The sequence below is a fragment of the Catharus ustulatus genome, chromosome Z (assembly GCF_009819885.2).
Source record: "Catharus ustulatus isolate bCatUst1 chromosome Z, bCatUst1.pri.v2, whole genome shotgun sequence".
Lineage (NCBI taxonomy): Eukaryota > Metazoa > Chordata > Aves > Passeriformes > Turdidae > Catharus > Catharus ustulatus.
Genome location: NC_046262.2, coordinates 19,727,455 through 19,743,221, shown reverse-complemented (window position 1 = coordinate 19,743,221; position 15,767 = coordinate 19,727,455). Strand labels below are relative to the sequence as shown.

Genomic DNA, 15,767 nt, shown 5'->3' with positions numbered 1-15,767 from the left:
CAACCCAGAGAGTTAAAGAGCTCTGCTTAAGCTTTGCACAATTTAAGGAACTCATGTCTTGCTCATGAATGCCTGTGAACAGTCTGACAGCCGCAACTGCCTAGTGAATCCCTCCTCACTGAAGAAGGGTACTGTTAAAAGTAAGCCACTAATAATCTTAAATCTCTCACCATGCAAGCAATTGAGAAAGCAAAAGCACCCACTCCCAGACAGTCAAGTCCCACAAAAATTCTCAATGGTATAGCCATCCATTTCTGCCCTAAAAATGGTCTCATCTGCACTTCGAAGTGTGCAACAAGGCTTTCACACACTTCTTCCCTCCACCAGTTACATGCAAATGATGCTCTGCATTAGTTAGTTCCACCTGGAATAGACCACACATTGACTTTGAGTCCTGAAAACAGATCATTTCACTAAAAACACCTCACTTACCAAAGCAGCTGTCTGTCATTTAGCTTCCACACTATGGAAGTTATACAAAAGCATCATTCTGCTCAATTATTATACTGCTTGGGGAAGCACTAATGATACTTGAACATCATAAAGCTACTTCAGGCTCTCAGTAAATCCATGTCAAAACCACTTATTTTACAAGCAGTAAAGCTTTTTCTCATCTACCAGTCAGCCTTACAAACTCAGCTTGAAATCTCCACGCTGCACTCCATCAGTTCTTTCTCAAGCATTACTGAAGTAAAAAAAGACCATGCCAGATACCTAAAGTCTCTGCTACACTACCACAACCCTGCAACCTCCAGTGACTTGAGTGGCAACAGATCAAAGTTGAAGAACCAAAGAAAAGACTTCTCATTCTTAGTTATGTTGGCTCAGCAGGTCTAGTCACACAAAAAGCTGTGAACACTCTACTTTAGCAACAGCTATGATGAAAATAAATAGATCAACAGCTATGAAAATAAACACAAAACACACAATTTGGACACCAAATAACAGCATAATAAAGAGAAAAATTACTTCAAAAGTCTATGTTATAAGTATGCTGAAGTTCAACTCTGCTACAAAAGAAGAGGAAATGTATGAATTTGGAAGGCAAAAAGTACCTTTTGCAACAGCTACGCAAATATATACAGAAATGAATTTGCACAATTGGACTCAATGGCTAGGTATTTCCTTCCCCTTGCCTATACTCTTATAGTAAACATTTGTCTGGCTTTGTTTTAACCACTGTTGGAGTGTGGGAGGGGGACTCATCACTTAGCCAAGGTTTTGTGCCACAAAAGAAAACCAACACCACATTAAGTGATATGGAAAATGGCTCGCTCATATGCCTAACACACTCATATCTGGCACACTCATGTATGCTGAGCTCGGGAAAAGCCTGTCCTCATGGTTCTGAAACAAACAGGCTGCCTTTCACCACAGGTGAACTCCCAAGCATAGCAATCTCCTTTACCCAGGCAGCAGTTATGGCTTCATATCCACTTAAGGCCAGTCAAAGTGAGACTGACACAGAAAGGAGCCCTACCTTTCTCAGTGCTCCCTTTTGCAATCTTCTCTCCCTTGCATCAAGAGTAGCATTTCCTTGGCCAATAAACCAGGTAAAACTGACCAGGCGAAATGTGAATTCGTAAGCAGGCCAGTCGTCTGGCTCACCATGCAGCTCCACAAGCCCTGGCACAAGCTGAAAGCTTGAGAACTGCAGTATTCCTTTGAAGCAGTCTGCATGTAAGCCAGCCTAAAGCAATCACGTAACTTCAGCGTGAATAACACAGTGGTCATCACAGCAGGTGAAGTTCGCAAATGGCAATCACAGAAAACCTTTCCAAAATACAAGTTTATAAGCATAGCAACGTGCATTTTCTGTTCTAAGAGTTACACAATGAGGCACAGAGAAGTAAATGAGTCATGGCTTAGCAAATGAGTCAGTTCTTTCATTTACCATATTCATGACAAGTATTTCACAATGGAAAAGAATTATTTTGATAGGCCTGTTTTGTAGCCTGTCCTTGGAGGAGTTCACTGGTGACAAGAGATTGTAAGCCTGCTGAAACAGGCTCTTGGAGAATTCCTGTGCTCAATGCCACATTGTGTTTCCCTATCAGTGGTTTTCCTTAGGGCAGCAGGCTTGGTCAACCAAGAATATGTCCCCTCCTTAAGAAAAGGAATAACTGGAAATGTAGTTACAATTTCCGCCAGAGTTTAAGGTTTTTGTCACTTATAAGCTTTGCCGGGCAACATAAGGTTACTAGCCTTAAAAGAAGACAGATATCAGGCCTGCAGTTGTGCTTGAAATCAATATTTACAAAGACTAGAAACTACCGATCATAGCCCTTATTCAGTATACATTTACACAAGTTTTGCAGGCTGGCACAAGAGCCTCTGAACAGCTGGCATGCATCCTTCAAGTCAGTGGAGGCCCTGTGCTGCTGCACCACATCAGAGCCTGTGAGCTGTCACCACCACACTGGACATCACTGTTAGACATCTACAGTACCTACTGCCCACAAACATTGCAAGAGCCCCCTGCTTGCAAATACACCCACTCCTGACAAGGCAGCTGACCAAAGTTGCTGTTGCCTGTGCAAGAGCACCTGGTCAATGCAGAGTGTGGTGTGAGGGCAGTGTGTTCTGCAGAAAGTAAGCCCGTCAAAGGTCCCTCCAGCCCGCAATGAACATGCTGCCGCTGACTCACATTATTTGTACCTAGCTACTGATGAAGGACTAAACTGCAGGCTCCTGCTGGAGCAGTCCCACCTCCAGTCCACCATACAAATACAGCATCCCCACTCTGCTTCTGGTACTTTAAACCAGCATCAGTACAAGTGGATCTGCTACTGACTTCGTCATATGCAAACTCCACACACCCCAATCCCCAGGCTCACAACACTTACTGCCTCACAAAGCCCGCATGACATGCTGTACCTCCCGGAGCAAAACAGCTATACAAAACCCCCCATGCCTACCAATCAAGCTATACACATGCCAGGCTAATATACAGTCCTTGCACTCTAATGCTGCTGATTCTCCCACCTCACACACCCATTAACTTTTGCCTGAGGTGCTTTCATTATATCACACCACCACCTTGTCCCACATCACCCTCTCTCCCACAACGAAGTCACTGAGTACACCAAAGCCCTTGCCTGGAATGTGGTTCTGCCATTGTGTGCTGGTTGCCTCCAGTGCAGTGCATCACACTGGGATGGCTCTCACCATCGTCCCCAGTGGTGATGTCTTCTGGATTTAGGTTCCTGTAGTGCTCAGCGCTTCCAGAAAACTTTGACTCCCCTCCCAGAACTTTAGACTTCTACAGATCTTCACGCTTCTGCTTTTACTTCCTAAAATCACAGCTTCCTAAAATCATTGCACTGTCATCTTACTCTGCTTCCACCTTTGAGATGTTTCTCAACACTTGATCTCTACTTCTTAACTCCCTTTTGTTATTCAATGAAGGAAGGGAAGATGGACCTCAAAACAGGCAGGATTCACTGAAGCACATGCCCATGATTCACATCTCTTTCCACTCATCCATTCTATTATTTCACTAGCCATCATTTCACACTCTGACTATCAGGAAGGAGCAGCTTTGATCTTACTGACATCTTGCTCTCTTCAGCATATTCTACATACAAGGAATATTCAGCTTTCTGACAACAGCAGCACCCTTCCTTGTCCTGCTGAGCAGACACAAGTCCTTCCTTTTATGTACAAGATGACTTCAGATCTCTTTGTTACTGAGATTACAATGATCACATTTGTCCTATGCTTTTAGTCTTCACAATTTATCTTATACCCATATCATTATTAGGTTTGTCTTCCATATGGCCTCTTATCAGCAGGAAAAACTTCTCTAGTCCTGATCACCACTGCAGCAATTCTGACAGTTGTCTGCCTCCTTCCCCTTCCTACTTTTGTCTGAAGAATTGTCCAATGAAGCTGTGTATCACCTTCATCAGATCTTTGTCTGCACTTCCCATCCCAGGTCACTGCAATACATAGATTCCAGGGGGAAAAAAATCTATTGTTCAAAAATCTGGGTACCATAAATATTCGCTACTGGGGGCAGGGGACCAAAATAAGAAAACAAGTCTCTTTTTGCAATATACAATGCTTTAAAACTAAGCCATTTAATATCTGCTCAGAAGAACTTAACTACAATTCAGAAATGGCTTACAGTGACTCAAATTCAGTTAACTCTACAATTTCAATCAATGAATAATTAATGCTATGAAAAAATCTTTTTCAAACAGTTGTATAAGATGAAATCAACGGTTTTGTTATACCACTGGTCAAGCTTCCATCATAACAAAAATAGCTTCTGCTAAAGTAAAATCTAACAAATCTAACAAATACCCTTCAAATACACAGAAAGTCATCATTATCTGAAGAATCAGAGCATTACCTTTGTGCACCAGATACATCTTATTTACAAAACTGAAACTGGAACAAAAGGTTGAAAAGAGTGAGAGGACACCCACTGCATAACTTTAAAATATTTTACAATTTCAAAAGCTACAGAACAGCTAAGTTACTGTTTGCTAACCTATTTTCCATCTTGAAAGCTGTGTTTTATTTTGTAGGAAAAAATCAATCAGCTTCCATGCTTTTGCTAATACCCATTAAAAGTAGAGTATATAAAGGGAGCCGTCATTCAGACTACATCCTCCTTAAATATACCTCATCAGGTATCTAGTGAGGTCTTTGACCTCTATCTTACTACCACTTCCCCACTTCTCTTCTTGGCTTCTCATCTATAAAGCATTTTACTCAGCATTTACCACCTTTCTTCTCTTCAAGTAAATATTATTCAATAAGACAAACTCTTGTTTACTCCCAAACACATCTTTGCTCCCTGCTACCAAATAGTCACATTTATCATCTACAAAATTATCTAGAAATCAAACCTGTAAACTACTGCCAGGATACATGACAATTTAAAAACTGATCACCTGAAACTCCAGCAAACTAAATGGCATGCTGTTTCTAAAATTTATACATAAGACTAATATATTCTCGGCTTCCTTATCCCATCAGGCTTTCACAGCATCTGTAACATCATGGTCCCGGTCCTAGTCACTGCCTGCTATTCATGCATCAGCACATTGAGCTAAAGTCACCTCCATCACTTCATGCATTCATACTTGACCAGGAAAGGTGCATGATGCACCTCTCACATCATGGTTTGCATTAACAAAAAGATAAAAAACAGCTGCGCATTTTATGACATCCTTACCCCCTTCTGTGGAGGAAGCAAAATTGAAGTTTTGGGCTTCCGTGTAATATAGTCACACTAAATCCAGAAACATAATATAATGTACTTGATATTTTAACCCCAAGACCACTAATTGTAGACAGTTTCCAAGGTTTCAGTTTATGATTTAAATCAATGGAAGAACTGAGACTCATTTTGTATGTACCACAGAAGCAGCACAGCCAGTTGTCCCAGCTGTCACTAGTAATAACAGTATTTCAGAATGAAAGTGTTCTGTTTTTTCCTTTTTCTTGAGCTAATATATTAAACCATTCATGTAAACTACTGACTTTTCCCTGTTCTTGAACTTTTAAAATCAGTAGACTGCAGAATTGTCCTAAAGAAGAACAAGCCATGTTTAATCCAGTAAGCACAGCACTAAATCCAGCTCTGTAAATAAGCAAATGAGTGTTTCACTAAGACTACTTTCCACCCTCCCAAAACACTGCATTGGATTCCACCAACAGCAGAAGCAAAGTCTGATGGAACTGGTGTGGACGCAACCAACAGCGCAGCTCTCCATTCAACTGATTTCCTCACATTATCCAGAAGATCCCAAAAAGGTTATCTCTAAGTGCATTTGGTAATGAATTCTTAACACAGATTTTATCAGCTATCCTCTCATAGCCACAGCTCCACATAAGTGGAAGAAAGGAGCAACAGTCAAGCATATGAAATTCTGAAGACCACGCTACCAGTATTTATTTATAGTGCTGACAAACATACTATCAATCCCATCATTAATCACTGAATATGGATCAGTGCTCCATGCACTTCAGCCTAGTCAAAATACTGAAGCTGAATGTAGAAGTTAAAAACTAATAATAAAGCTCAGAAGCCACTTTTGACAAAGGTAAGCTAGAAGCTAAAGTGTTTGAGTTTAGAAAGTTTGTGCTGCCACTAGGCTTTGCACAAACAGTGCAGCACTGCTATGCAGAAAGAAGGTAGACCACTAGCATAAAAAAGAGAGTAAAATGCCAAGCATACAGAAACAAATGAGAGCTACTGCTGAAGCCTTTAACCTAAAGCCAAGCTTTTAACACAAGCTTAAAAACATTTCAATAATTAGAATACATGCAGACTTGATCCTCTACGCTGTTACAGGGTGTACATTTGCCTCACACGCTACATGGGTTTATCCAATTTTAAATGCCTTGATGGTCTAATGGTTTTTATTCCATTAGTCAGTGTAAATTAAACATTGCAGTCAGCTGCACAATTCCTGCATAGTTCCTGCACTGTCACTGCATTACTACTGGCTGTCAATAACCAGTTAGCAGTAAAACTTGGCACACATACAACAAAGTGTCTCGTTTCTTAGAAGTCATACAGCTATGCAACAGCTGATTTTTCAGGCCTTTAAAACAATAATTTGAATGCAATTGACTTTTTCGAAAAAATAAACAAAGACAATTGTTATATATAAAAACATATTAACAGGTACTTGTGTGAAGTATCTTACTACACCATTTCTATGTAATTTTCCATTACTTTTCCAATGATGCCAAAATATTAAAAGTCTGATACCAATTAACAATGGAAGATAAATTACATAAACAGGTGGATTGTTAAATATACTATGATAAAAAGTAAATCACCTGAATTTTCAGAACATTAATTCAACAAATGAGCTTCCTATTTATCTGATCAGCTAACTCTACTAATGCAAATTTAAACTTACTGACAGGTTTTACTGTATCCTTCCAATTAGTGTCAGACTTCCTCAGCCATCGCCCATGCATTTCCAAAGCAAAACTTCCAGGTATTTCAAGACTGTCAAATACACTCACTTGCAAAGAAGAATGGAGGCTTAGAATGAAAAATAATAATAAATAAATGCATAACCTTTAAAGCCACAAATAACAAATCACACTCATTTTAAAAGCACATAATACGTGCATCACAATTACTTTAAAATACATGTAAATGCTGCAGAAATCTGCCCTCTTTGAGAATTTGGTTTTCCCTTTTCAGAGGTGTTTAATAAAGTGTGGGTAAAAATTCCACATTAGGAGACTCTTTAGTCTATACTGAATTGTGTCACATCAAAAAAAGTCTTTTGTATGGCCACTCAGCTCTTACAGCAGGCTTTTTATCAGTTCTGACTTAACCACAAAGGAATTCCCTACACTAGTTGCTATTAGAAGGCTTGACTCCCTCCGTCTGTTTGCACGTTTGCAGAATTCAGTCAGAAAACAACTATTTTAAGATGGTGATTTATATCTCAGCTTTTCCAGACTTTCTGGCCCTCCACAGCAGAGCCAAGGCAACAAAGACTAGACACATGTTGCTGTTTCAGAGACAGCAGGGTAGTGTGCCGCAAGGCCATCACATAAATCATGGTAATTGGCATGTAGCTGGAAGGAGAATGCAAACCAGTGTGCAGCACCAGCCAACATCGCTAGTGATCCAGGTCACAGAAGGTTATGAAGCCACTTCAAGGGTTGCACACATACCCAGCTGAGAACTTTTTACATACATCATCTTGGACAGTAAACCAAGAGGAAAAACTGGAAGTTCAAGGAGACAGATCTCTCAGAACAAGTGCAGTTGTTGGACAGCACTCAAGTATTCACGTGCTGTCAGGCTGACTGCATTCCAGGCAATCAGAATTCACATTAAATCTGTATCCTTGCTGCACATGAAAGCTTTTTAAGATCTCAAATTAGTTCATGTCACAGACAGCATATTCATAAATTAGAATAGCTTCTGTCAGTTAAAATAGTGTGGTCCTTTTTGGACTTGGCTTTTGGTTTTTTTTTAAAGATGCAGTAAATTCTCCTACCCAACCCCTCGAGAAAATAAGCTAAAGAGAAAGCAAGCTAAGGAATGTCAGCTGCTTTCCTATACTACTGTAACTTCGCACTCATATTTACACTACAAAACCTCAGACTTTATCTTGACAGCACTGGATTACCTAGACAGTAGGTAACACTTAAATTGAACTCATGCATACCTGTCCTAGAGCATGCCATCTACTATAGCTCATCCTTCAACAGTAAGGACTGCACATAAAAGTGTGGCACATTTTTTCACTTGAATTTTTTTAATTAGAACTTCAGACTTGCAAGTAATGGTTTGATTTTAACAAGTTCATTTATAAAATCAAATGATACAGTAAAATGTAGCAACTAGCTAATGATTTTTAAGGAAACCAGTTTGTCTGATGCTGACTTTTAAATAGTACCAGCCTACCCTCACACACAGATTTTATGTTTAATTAATAGTTCACCACTGGAAGGTAGCATAGAGAGCAAATGCAGGCATCAATTGCTGGTGTGACAAGTGGCTCAAATTCACACATTGCTACATACCAAAACACTGGACGATATACAAAAAAGGAATCACTTTCTGAAAGGAATGGTAGCTTTGAAAAAGAAAATTGTTTCCTTGGAAGAGAGGAAAGCCTTGAAACTGAGGGGAAAACAGAAAATAAGGAACGAAAACGGATCTAAAACAACAAAATATTTTGTTACGTGAACCAAATACAACACTCCTGTATAAAAGATTTCTTGTTGTAAAAATTGTGATGGCAAGTAACCAGCAATTATTTTCCTTCAAAAATAAATCATTTTTACAGCAGTATTGACATTGTCCGATTACACTTATCCCACTATTCACAACTACATAGGAACATGGTACACACAAATTTTATTTTCATATCTTGAAACCACTCTAAAATACTTACATTCTCTTGAAAACCAGATTAGATATTTTTAGAAAGCCTGAATTAAAGGCAGGAGCTGATTTACAAAACTTCCCCACCTTCAGCAATCTGGTCTTGAAAGACAGCTTTTTTACTTCTTTAGCTTCATTTTAGTTTTCAGGATTTCCAAATAAATTATTCAAGGTCAAGGATAGTGTATTAGACAGAGCACACACACAGAAAATAGCTTGCATATTCCCCATGCATATTAATGTGTCGCATTCCAAATCTAACAAGGAAACTGGAATGCATTAGATGTCTCCCTTTCAGGAAGAAACATTTAAAATTAGCTTACTAATTTCTGTTCTGGAACTTGGAAACATCAATAGTTATTTCTTAAAGCAAACTAAAACTGGAATCAATTAAGGCACTTTTACAAGACTCTGCTAGTCTTGGAACTATGTCAAAAAAAGTCCAGCAAAAAGTCGGACATCATTTGTTTATGCCCATACCACAATATTGTAGTAACAAATTCTGGATTACTTGTTTTATTCATACATTCCTAACCAAACTCCAGCTTAAGCTCACTGCAGAAGAACACGATTGTTCTTTCAGCATGTTAGCACACAAAATTCTCCTCTTCAAATAGGCAGAATTTAACACGTTTTCCCCTTCGTATAACGTCACTACACATACCAGTACAATTCGGTATCACAGGTCAAAAAAATTTTAACACTAAACACAGTGCCTGCATTGCCGCTAATAACAGCTTCAATTTTGTCACACAGTGTAGTATTAGTTTCATTAAGTAAACCCTTTTACTAAAATACACCTGTCCCACAGGTTTCATCAATTACATATATTGCACACATCACTGAGGATCACCATATCTGCTAAAAGTCGTTGTTCAACTCACAGCGGAGGATAACATTTGTGCTAGCTTTGCTCGGTATGGTTTTATCAACAGAAAAAAAACAACGGTTTATGGTACACCTCAAATAACTGAGTCCCAAAAGAAAATTACACTTGTTTTACTTGCTTTGCAATTTCAGAAAGTTTTGGGTTTTTTTTTTAGTAAAGATTGCAAGGAAGAACCAAAATCTAAATCATTGTCCACTAAAAGGATTTGAAATCTGATGACTACAATACAAATTCCAGCAGAATTACATGCAGGTAGCAATACAGTCTTCTAAAGCCTTCACTTGCTTCTGCTGAGAAAAAATTATTTCTCCTGGTATTGAAAGCAAAACGAATCTCCAGTCTTTAACTTAAGAAAAAAATAAAGAAATATCAGCAGTCTTCAACCACTACTTAACAAAAGAAAAATTTTACTTTGCTTTTCTCCAAGAAACATTTTGGTTACATCCCCCAATCAGGTATCCCTGAGAGGCTTCCAAAACATGAGCCTGCAGCTCCAAGCTAACGATGCTCCGCAAATGAACCTCCTTTCACAGACACAGCAGTTTTCTATTTATAATATTAACATCATATTCTAGAGATGTGGCAAGTGCCAGTCAATGAAGTCTTTATATTTTCCTTCCCTAGGAGCCCCTTCCCTCCAACTCATTCCCTTGCCATTCATACCTAAAAGCCATGACTTACCACAGAGCTTTATGCTACCATGGAAAGGGCTTGTAACTTCTTTTAAGAGAGGCCTATGAGCAGGCAGGGTCTACAGAACAAAGACAAACCTACCTCAAGCTGCCAACAGACATGGATACTGTAGGAGTACTTGTATGACACACCAAAAAATTTTCAATGTGGCTGCAGCTGCAGCACTGAAGCTGAGTTTTACAGCACTACAGCCAACCTCTGTCTTTCCCCAAGCAAGAGTCATACCAGCAGAGGCATAGAGGTTTATTTCTTCTCCTAGAATAGCTGCATTAAGGACTCTCGCCAGGTCAGCTGTGCTATTGAGGGATCACACCTCTTCCTAACCCTGACAGCCACAGCTGTGACGACAATACAGTACTGTGCACTAATTCAGGACTAACCTCAGAAACCAAATATACACTTCGCCATGTAAAACTGTCTGCCTGCTCCTGGCATCTTCACATATTTGGCCAAATGAAACATAGTCAATTTCTAATTTTCCTTCCAGATTGTTATATTTACTCACAAAGTGTTTTCTTGTTTAGACTGTAATTTTTACTAAAAATACTTGGTTTGAAATAAGTTAAACACAAGTATGGTAAAAGAGTCATTTTATGCAGCTGGGAAGGTTTGCTTAGGAGCCTGCATTCTCTGGCTTTTTAAAAATAAACTGAAAAAGAAAAACCTCCATGTCCACTTGAAGCATATCAAAAAGATATAAATTTATCAATAAATTAGAAGCAAATTGAATTTGAAGCCTTCTTTGGAGAAAAGTCTTTTAAACTACTAGTTATTATGCTAGGACAGCACCAATAAACTACAGAACAGGGTAGCAGACAATCCTACTGTCTGATTACCAAGAATGTTATTTGTGTGTATCACTGATCATATGAAGATTTTTAGCAAACCTTAAGATACAAGATTTGTGCAATCTTCCTCTTTAAAACTATTTACCATGATAAAAATGTCAGAATATTTATTCAGGGCTAGACCAAAAAATTTAACATGCAAAATTCAGAAGCAAATGGTGCCCTTTAACTACCGCTGAACTGAAATTTATGCATCTCTCAAATCAAGTCCTGTATTCGGTTTATCGTTAACCTTCAGGTTACAAGTAAGACTGTTAGAACTGATACGTAATAAAATGTATTTTGTCCAATAACTGGACTTTTCCATAGTTCAACAGTAAACATTCACAGAGTTTCCATTACTCATACTGCAAAGAACATAAGTTCACATTTATATAGTCACTAAACATGCACTTACACAAACTTAAGTCAAAGTTTTCATCAATGCTACATATTCAACTGTATTATATGGAACCAATTCCATTCTCTGCCCAACATAACTCACTTGAGAGCTGAATTGCCTTTAACAGTTGCACTCTTCTGCTTCACAAGGAACATCTTGTCAGCAAGATCCGGTCTTAATGACACAGCTACCTACCCAAATTACACAAGAACTTTCCTACAGCAGGAACACAGCCCACCCAAGTCCTCCCCAACATCCTCGCCAAAGGCCCCGTCAAAACAATTGACATCTTTCATAACACTAGTTTCCACTATTATTTTTGCACAGAATTTCAAAGGAAGTTGACGTAAGGTTTAAGGCTGGGGAGGGGAGTGGGGGAAGAATACAACAAAGCAAATATATTTTCAGCAGTAGGAATAATATTTGTTTGAAATGCATTTAAGTTCCAGAAAATGCAGTCAACGCTTAAGTCATATTTACGTATATTTTCTTTCTTCATACTGACCCTTGCCAACATTATTCCCTTTGAAGACTCACAAAAAGTTACTTTTTTTTTTTTTTTCCACAACTACCCACTGAGGCCTATTCCACTGCTGAAAGCAAGCAAAGCAAAGTCCATGCCGGGTGTCTGCCTCCTAGAGGAGACTGCATTTTTTATTTATTGCCCCTTGGCTTTACTTTCACAGTGAATTCCTGGCTTAAATGCAATCAGCCAAGAAACCCTCCCTATGTGCACTCCTGTCATTCCTAATCGCTTGCAAACAGAATCAAGTGCAAGTAAAAGGGAAAAAAAAAAAATCTCAGCACTGCCAACCAAACTAAAGAAGCCCTACTTCTGGTTTTGCCAGTCTTGAGAAATCATAGATGCACCTCAGATCCCCTGGAAAGAGAAAGTAAAAAGATGAAATTTTAAGAAAGTTAATTGGAGAAAAGAAAAGAGAAAAGAAAAGAAAAGAGAAAAGAAAAGAAAAGAGAAAAGAAAAGAAAAGAGAAAAGAAAAGAAAAGAGAAAAGAAAAGAAAAGAGAAAAGAAAAGAAAAGAGAAAAGAAAAGAAAAGAGAAAAGAAAAGAAAAGAGAAAAGAAAAGAAAAGAGAAAAGAAAAGAAAAGAGAAAAGAAAAGAAAAGAGAAAAGAAAAGAAAAGAGAAAAGAAAAGAAAAGAGAAAAGAAAAGAAAAGAGAAAAGAAAAGAAAAGAGAAAAGAAAAGAAAAGAGAAAAGAAAAGAAAAGAGAAAAGAAAAGAAAAGAGAAAAGAAAAGAAAAGAGAAAAGAAAAGAAAAGAGAAAAGAAAAGAAAAGAGAAAAGAAAAGAAAAGAGAAAAGAAAAGAAAAGAGAAAAGAAAAGAAAAGAGAAAAGAAAAGAAAAGAGAAAAGAAAAGAAAAGAGAAAGGAAAAAGAAAAGAGAAAAGAAAAGAAAAGAGAAAAGAAAAGAAAAGAGAAAAGAAAAGAAAAGAGAAAAGAAAAGAAAAGAGAAAAGAAAAGAAAAGAGAAAAGAAAAGAAAAGAGAAAAGAAAAGAAAAGAGAAAAGAAAAGAAAAGAGAAAAGAGAAAAGAAAAAAGAAAAGAGAAAAGAAAAGAGAAAAGAGAAAAGAAAAGAAAAGAGAAAAGAAAAGAAAAGAAAAGAGAAAAGAAAAGAAAAGAGAAAAGAAAAAAGAAAAGAAAAGAGAAAAGAAAAGAAAAGAGAAAAGAAAAGAAAAAAGAAAAGAGAAAAGAAAAGAAAAGAAAAGAGAAAAGAAAAGAAAAGAGAAAAGAAAAGAAAAGAGAAAAGAAAATCCTCTTAGGTAGAAGAGAAGGGCACTGAGCTTAAAAGCAGGGACACATCTTTCCTTCGGGAAAAATACTGATGGCACATTTGCAAGGTGCCCGCCAAGTCAAACCCGCACCAGGCAGCACCGAGGTTTTGGAGAAGTGGGAAAGGGGGAACCCCGGCGCCCTACACACACAAACACACACACACCGAGCCGCCGCCGTCAACAAAAGGCGAGCAGCAGTCTCTTTTGTCTGTCTTCCCCTTTTCAGGGGAGGAGGAGGGGAAACGACAGAAAACTGAGAGGGGGAAAAAAAAAAAAAAAAAAAAGACGCAAATAAACATGAAAATGAGAACAAAGTGGCCGGGTTGCACAAAGAGCATCACCACCGGCGGAGGGGACTATCTGCCGGGGGCGGCTCCTCTTTCATTCAAGGAATGGAAGGGGAGCCGCCCCCGGCAGACAGCCTCCGAAAAGTGGGGGAATACCCACCTCTGCAGCCCTTTAAACACTGGCAGGGAGGAGTTAACCAAGGGAGCCTGCAGCGGGTGAAGAACAGCGGCAGGCGGCTGGGTTGGGGATGAGGAAGAGGAGGGGGGTATTGTTCCAGTAGGAGGAAGAGCTTTGCTTTCCCCCTCTTGTCACGAAGCCGCTCATCCTAAAGCAATCCCCCCCGCCATACCACCCCCGGCGGGGCGAATCGCCCCCCTCCCTCCGGCTCGTCGCCGCTGCCCTAGAAATGCCTTTGTTCGCGGATCCCCCCCGCACTCCCGCTGCCACGGTCTCGCACCGCTTTTATGTCTTTATTTTGGACGGCGGCGCATCCCACCCCCCCTCCTTCCCCCGCCGGCCGCCCTTCTGCTGATTCATTTCCACCGGCGGTCCCCCTCGGGATGGGGGGGGCGGCATCTCCTCGCTATTGTGGCTCGGGGAAAAGAGGTGACCCGGATTACCGGGGGTGGACGCTGGTAGGGGGCAGAGCCAAACGGGATTACACAGGCTGGATTACCGGGAGCGGGCACGGCGCGGTGCAGGGCTGCGAGTTAAAGGGACAGGCAGCAGCCGCGTCCGTGTCACGGAGCCAGGGAGCCACTGCGCGTCCCGGGCACGAGGGGGAGGAGACCGGCGGAGGAAGTTGCCCGGCCCACGGCTCAGCCAGGGAGTGAAGGGCTCGTACGGGCCGGGCCGCAGGCGGGGAGCTGCAGCGGAGAGGGACGGCAAGCGGGTGACACGCACGGGGAGACCCGCGGCCCCGAGCGGCGGCGGCCTGGCCGGGGAGCGGAACCGGCCGGTGACTCACCGACTTGCAGGACGTTATCGACGCAGCCGCCGTCGAGCAGAGCGATGCCCCTGCGGAAGGGCAGCCGGTTCTCGTCGGCGGCAGCGGCGTCCATAGCCCCGCCAGGCGCGGCGGCGCCCCCGGGGCCGGCGGCGGGATCCTCGGCGCCGGTGTTGAACGAGGAGTACATACAGATCTCCCTCTCACTGCGGGGGAAGGACCAGTAGACGATCCTGCGCTGCACCGGCTCCGGGATCCGTTCGAACCGCTCCTCCACCCGCTGGAAGGGCCACTTCTCCGCCACCTTGCGAGCCGCGATGTCCAGCAGGGACTCGGGGCTCTGGGTCTTGCCGAGCGGCAGCAGCCCCAGGGCGGCGGCGGCAGCAGCTGCGGAAGAGGGTCCGGCGCAGAGCGTGCCGCCGCCGGGCCCGGAGCCGCCCGCCCGCTGCCCCGGCCTGCAGCCCGAGCCATAGCCGGGTCTGCAGCAGAGGCGCTTGGCGGGGTGGGGGAGCTGACCGCGCTCCGCCATGATCGCGCCGCTTCTAAGCCGACAGCGGAAGTGGCTGTACCCTATAAACGGCTCCAGGAAGGCAGCGAGCGCCCGCGAGCCCCCGGGGACACGCCCCCCTCTGCCCTTATGTGGCGATGAGGGCGGGGCCGCGGGGGGGGCCTCGCCGCTGCGGGTGGGCGGGGCTTTATGCAAATCAGCGTCACAAACGTAAATAGAACGGCGGGGAGGGGGGCGGGGGGAGGATGGCGCGCGCTGCCCCCCGGCCTTCCCAGCCTCTTCTCCAGCTGATGTCACGCGCGCAAGCCCGGGCGCGCCCTCGCGCGCGTGGTGCGAACGGGGGGGGCGTGGCCGGCGGCGCCCCCCGCTCTGCCACCATATAGGGAATGGAATGCGGGGGCGGGGCGCCGCCGCGGCCTGAACCCGGTCACCTCTGCCGGGAAAGCCGGAGGGGCGGGGCGTGCCGTGCCGTGCCGCGCGGACGGGAAGCGCGGTATCGGCTGCGGCCGCGCCGGGGGAAAGACCTGCACTACCGCTCCAG

General features: G+C 42.2%; 1 protein-coding gene across 1 annotated transcript in view; it reads right to left on the bottom strand.

The window, feature by feature from the left end:
- ZSWIM6 (zinc finger SWIM-type containing 6) overlaps positions 1–15,249 on the bottom strand; it is a 110,085-nt gene extending 94,836 nt beyond the window's left edge. The window contains exon 1 of the mRNA XM_033085188.1: positions 14,740–15,249. Coding sequence (XP_032941079.1) covers positions 14,740–15,247 — 508 coding nt within the window. The 5' untranslated portion in view covers positions 15,248–15,249. The remainder of the gene's footprint in view (positions 1–14,739) is intronic.
- Positions 15,250–15,767: the final 518 nt, after the last annotated feature.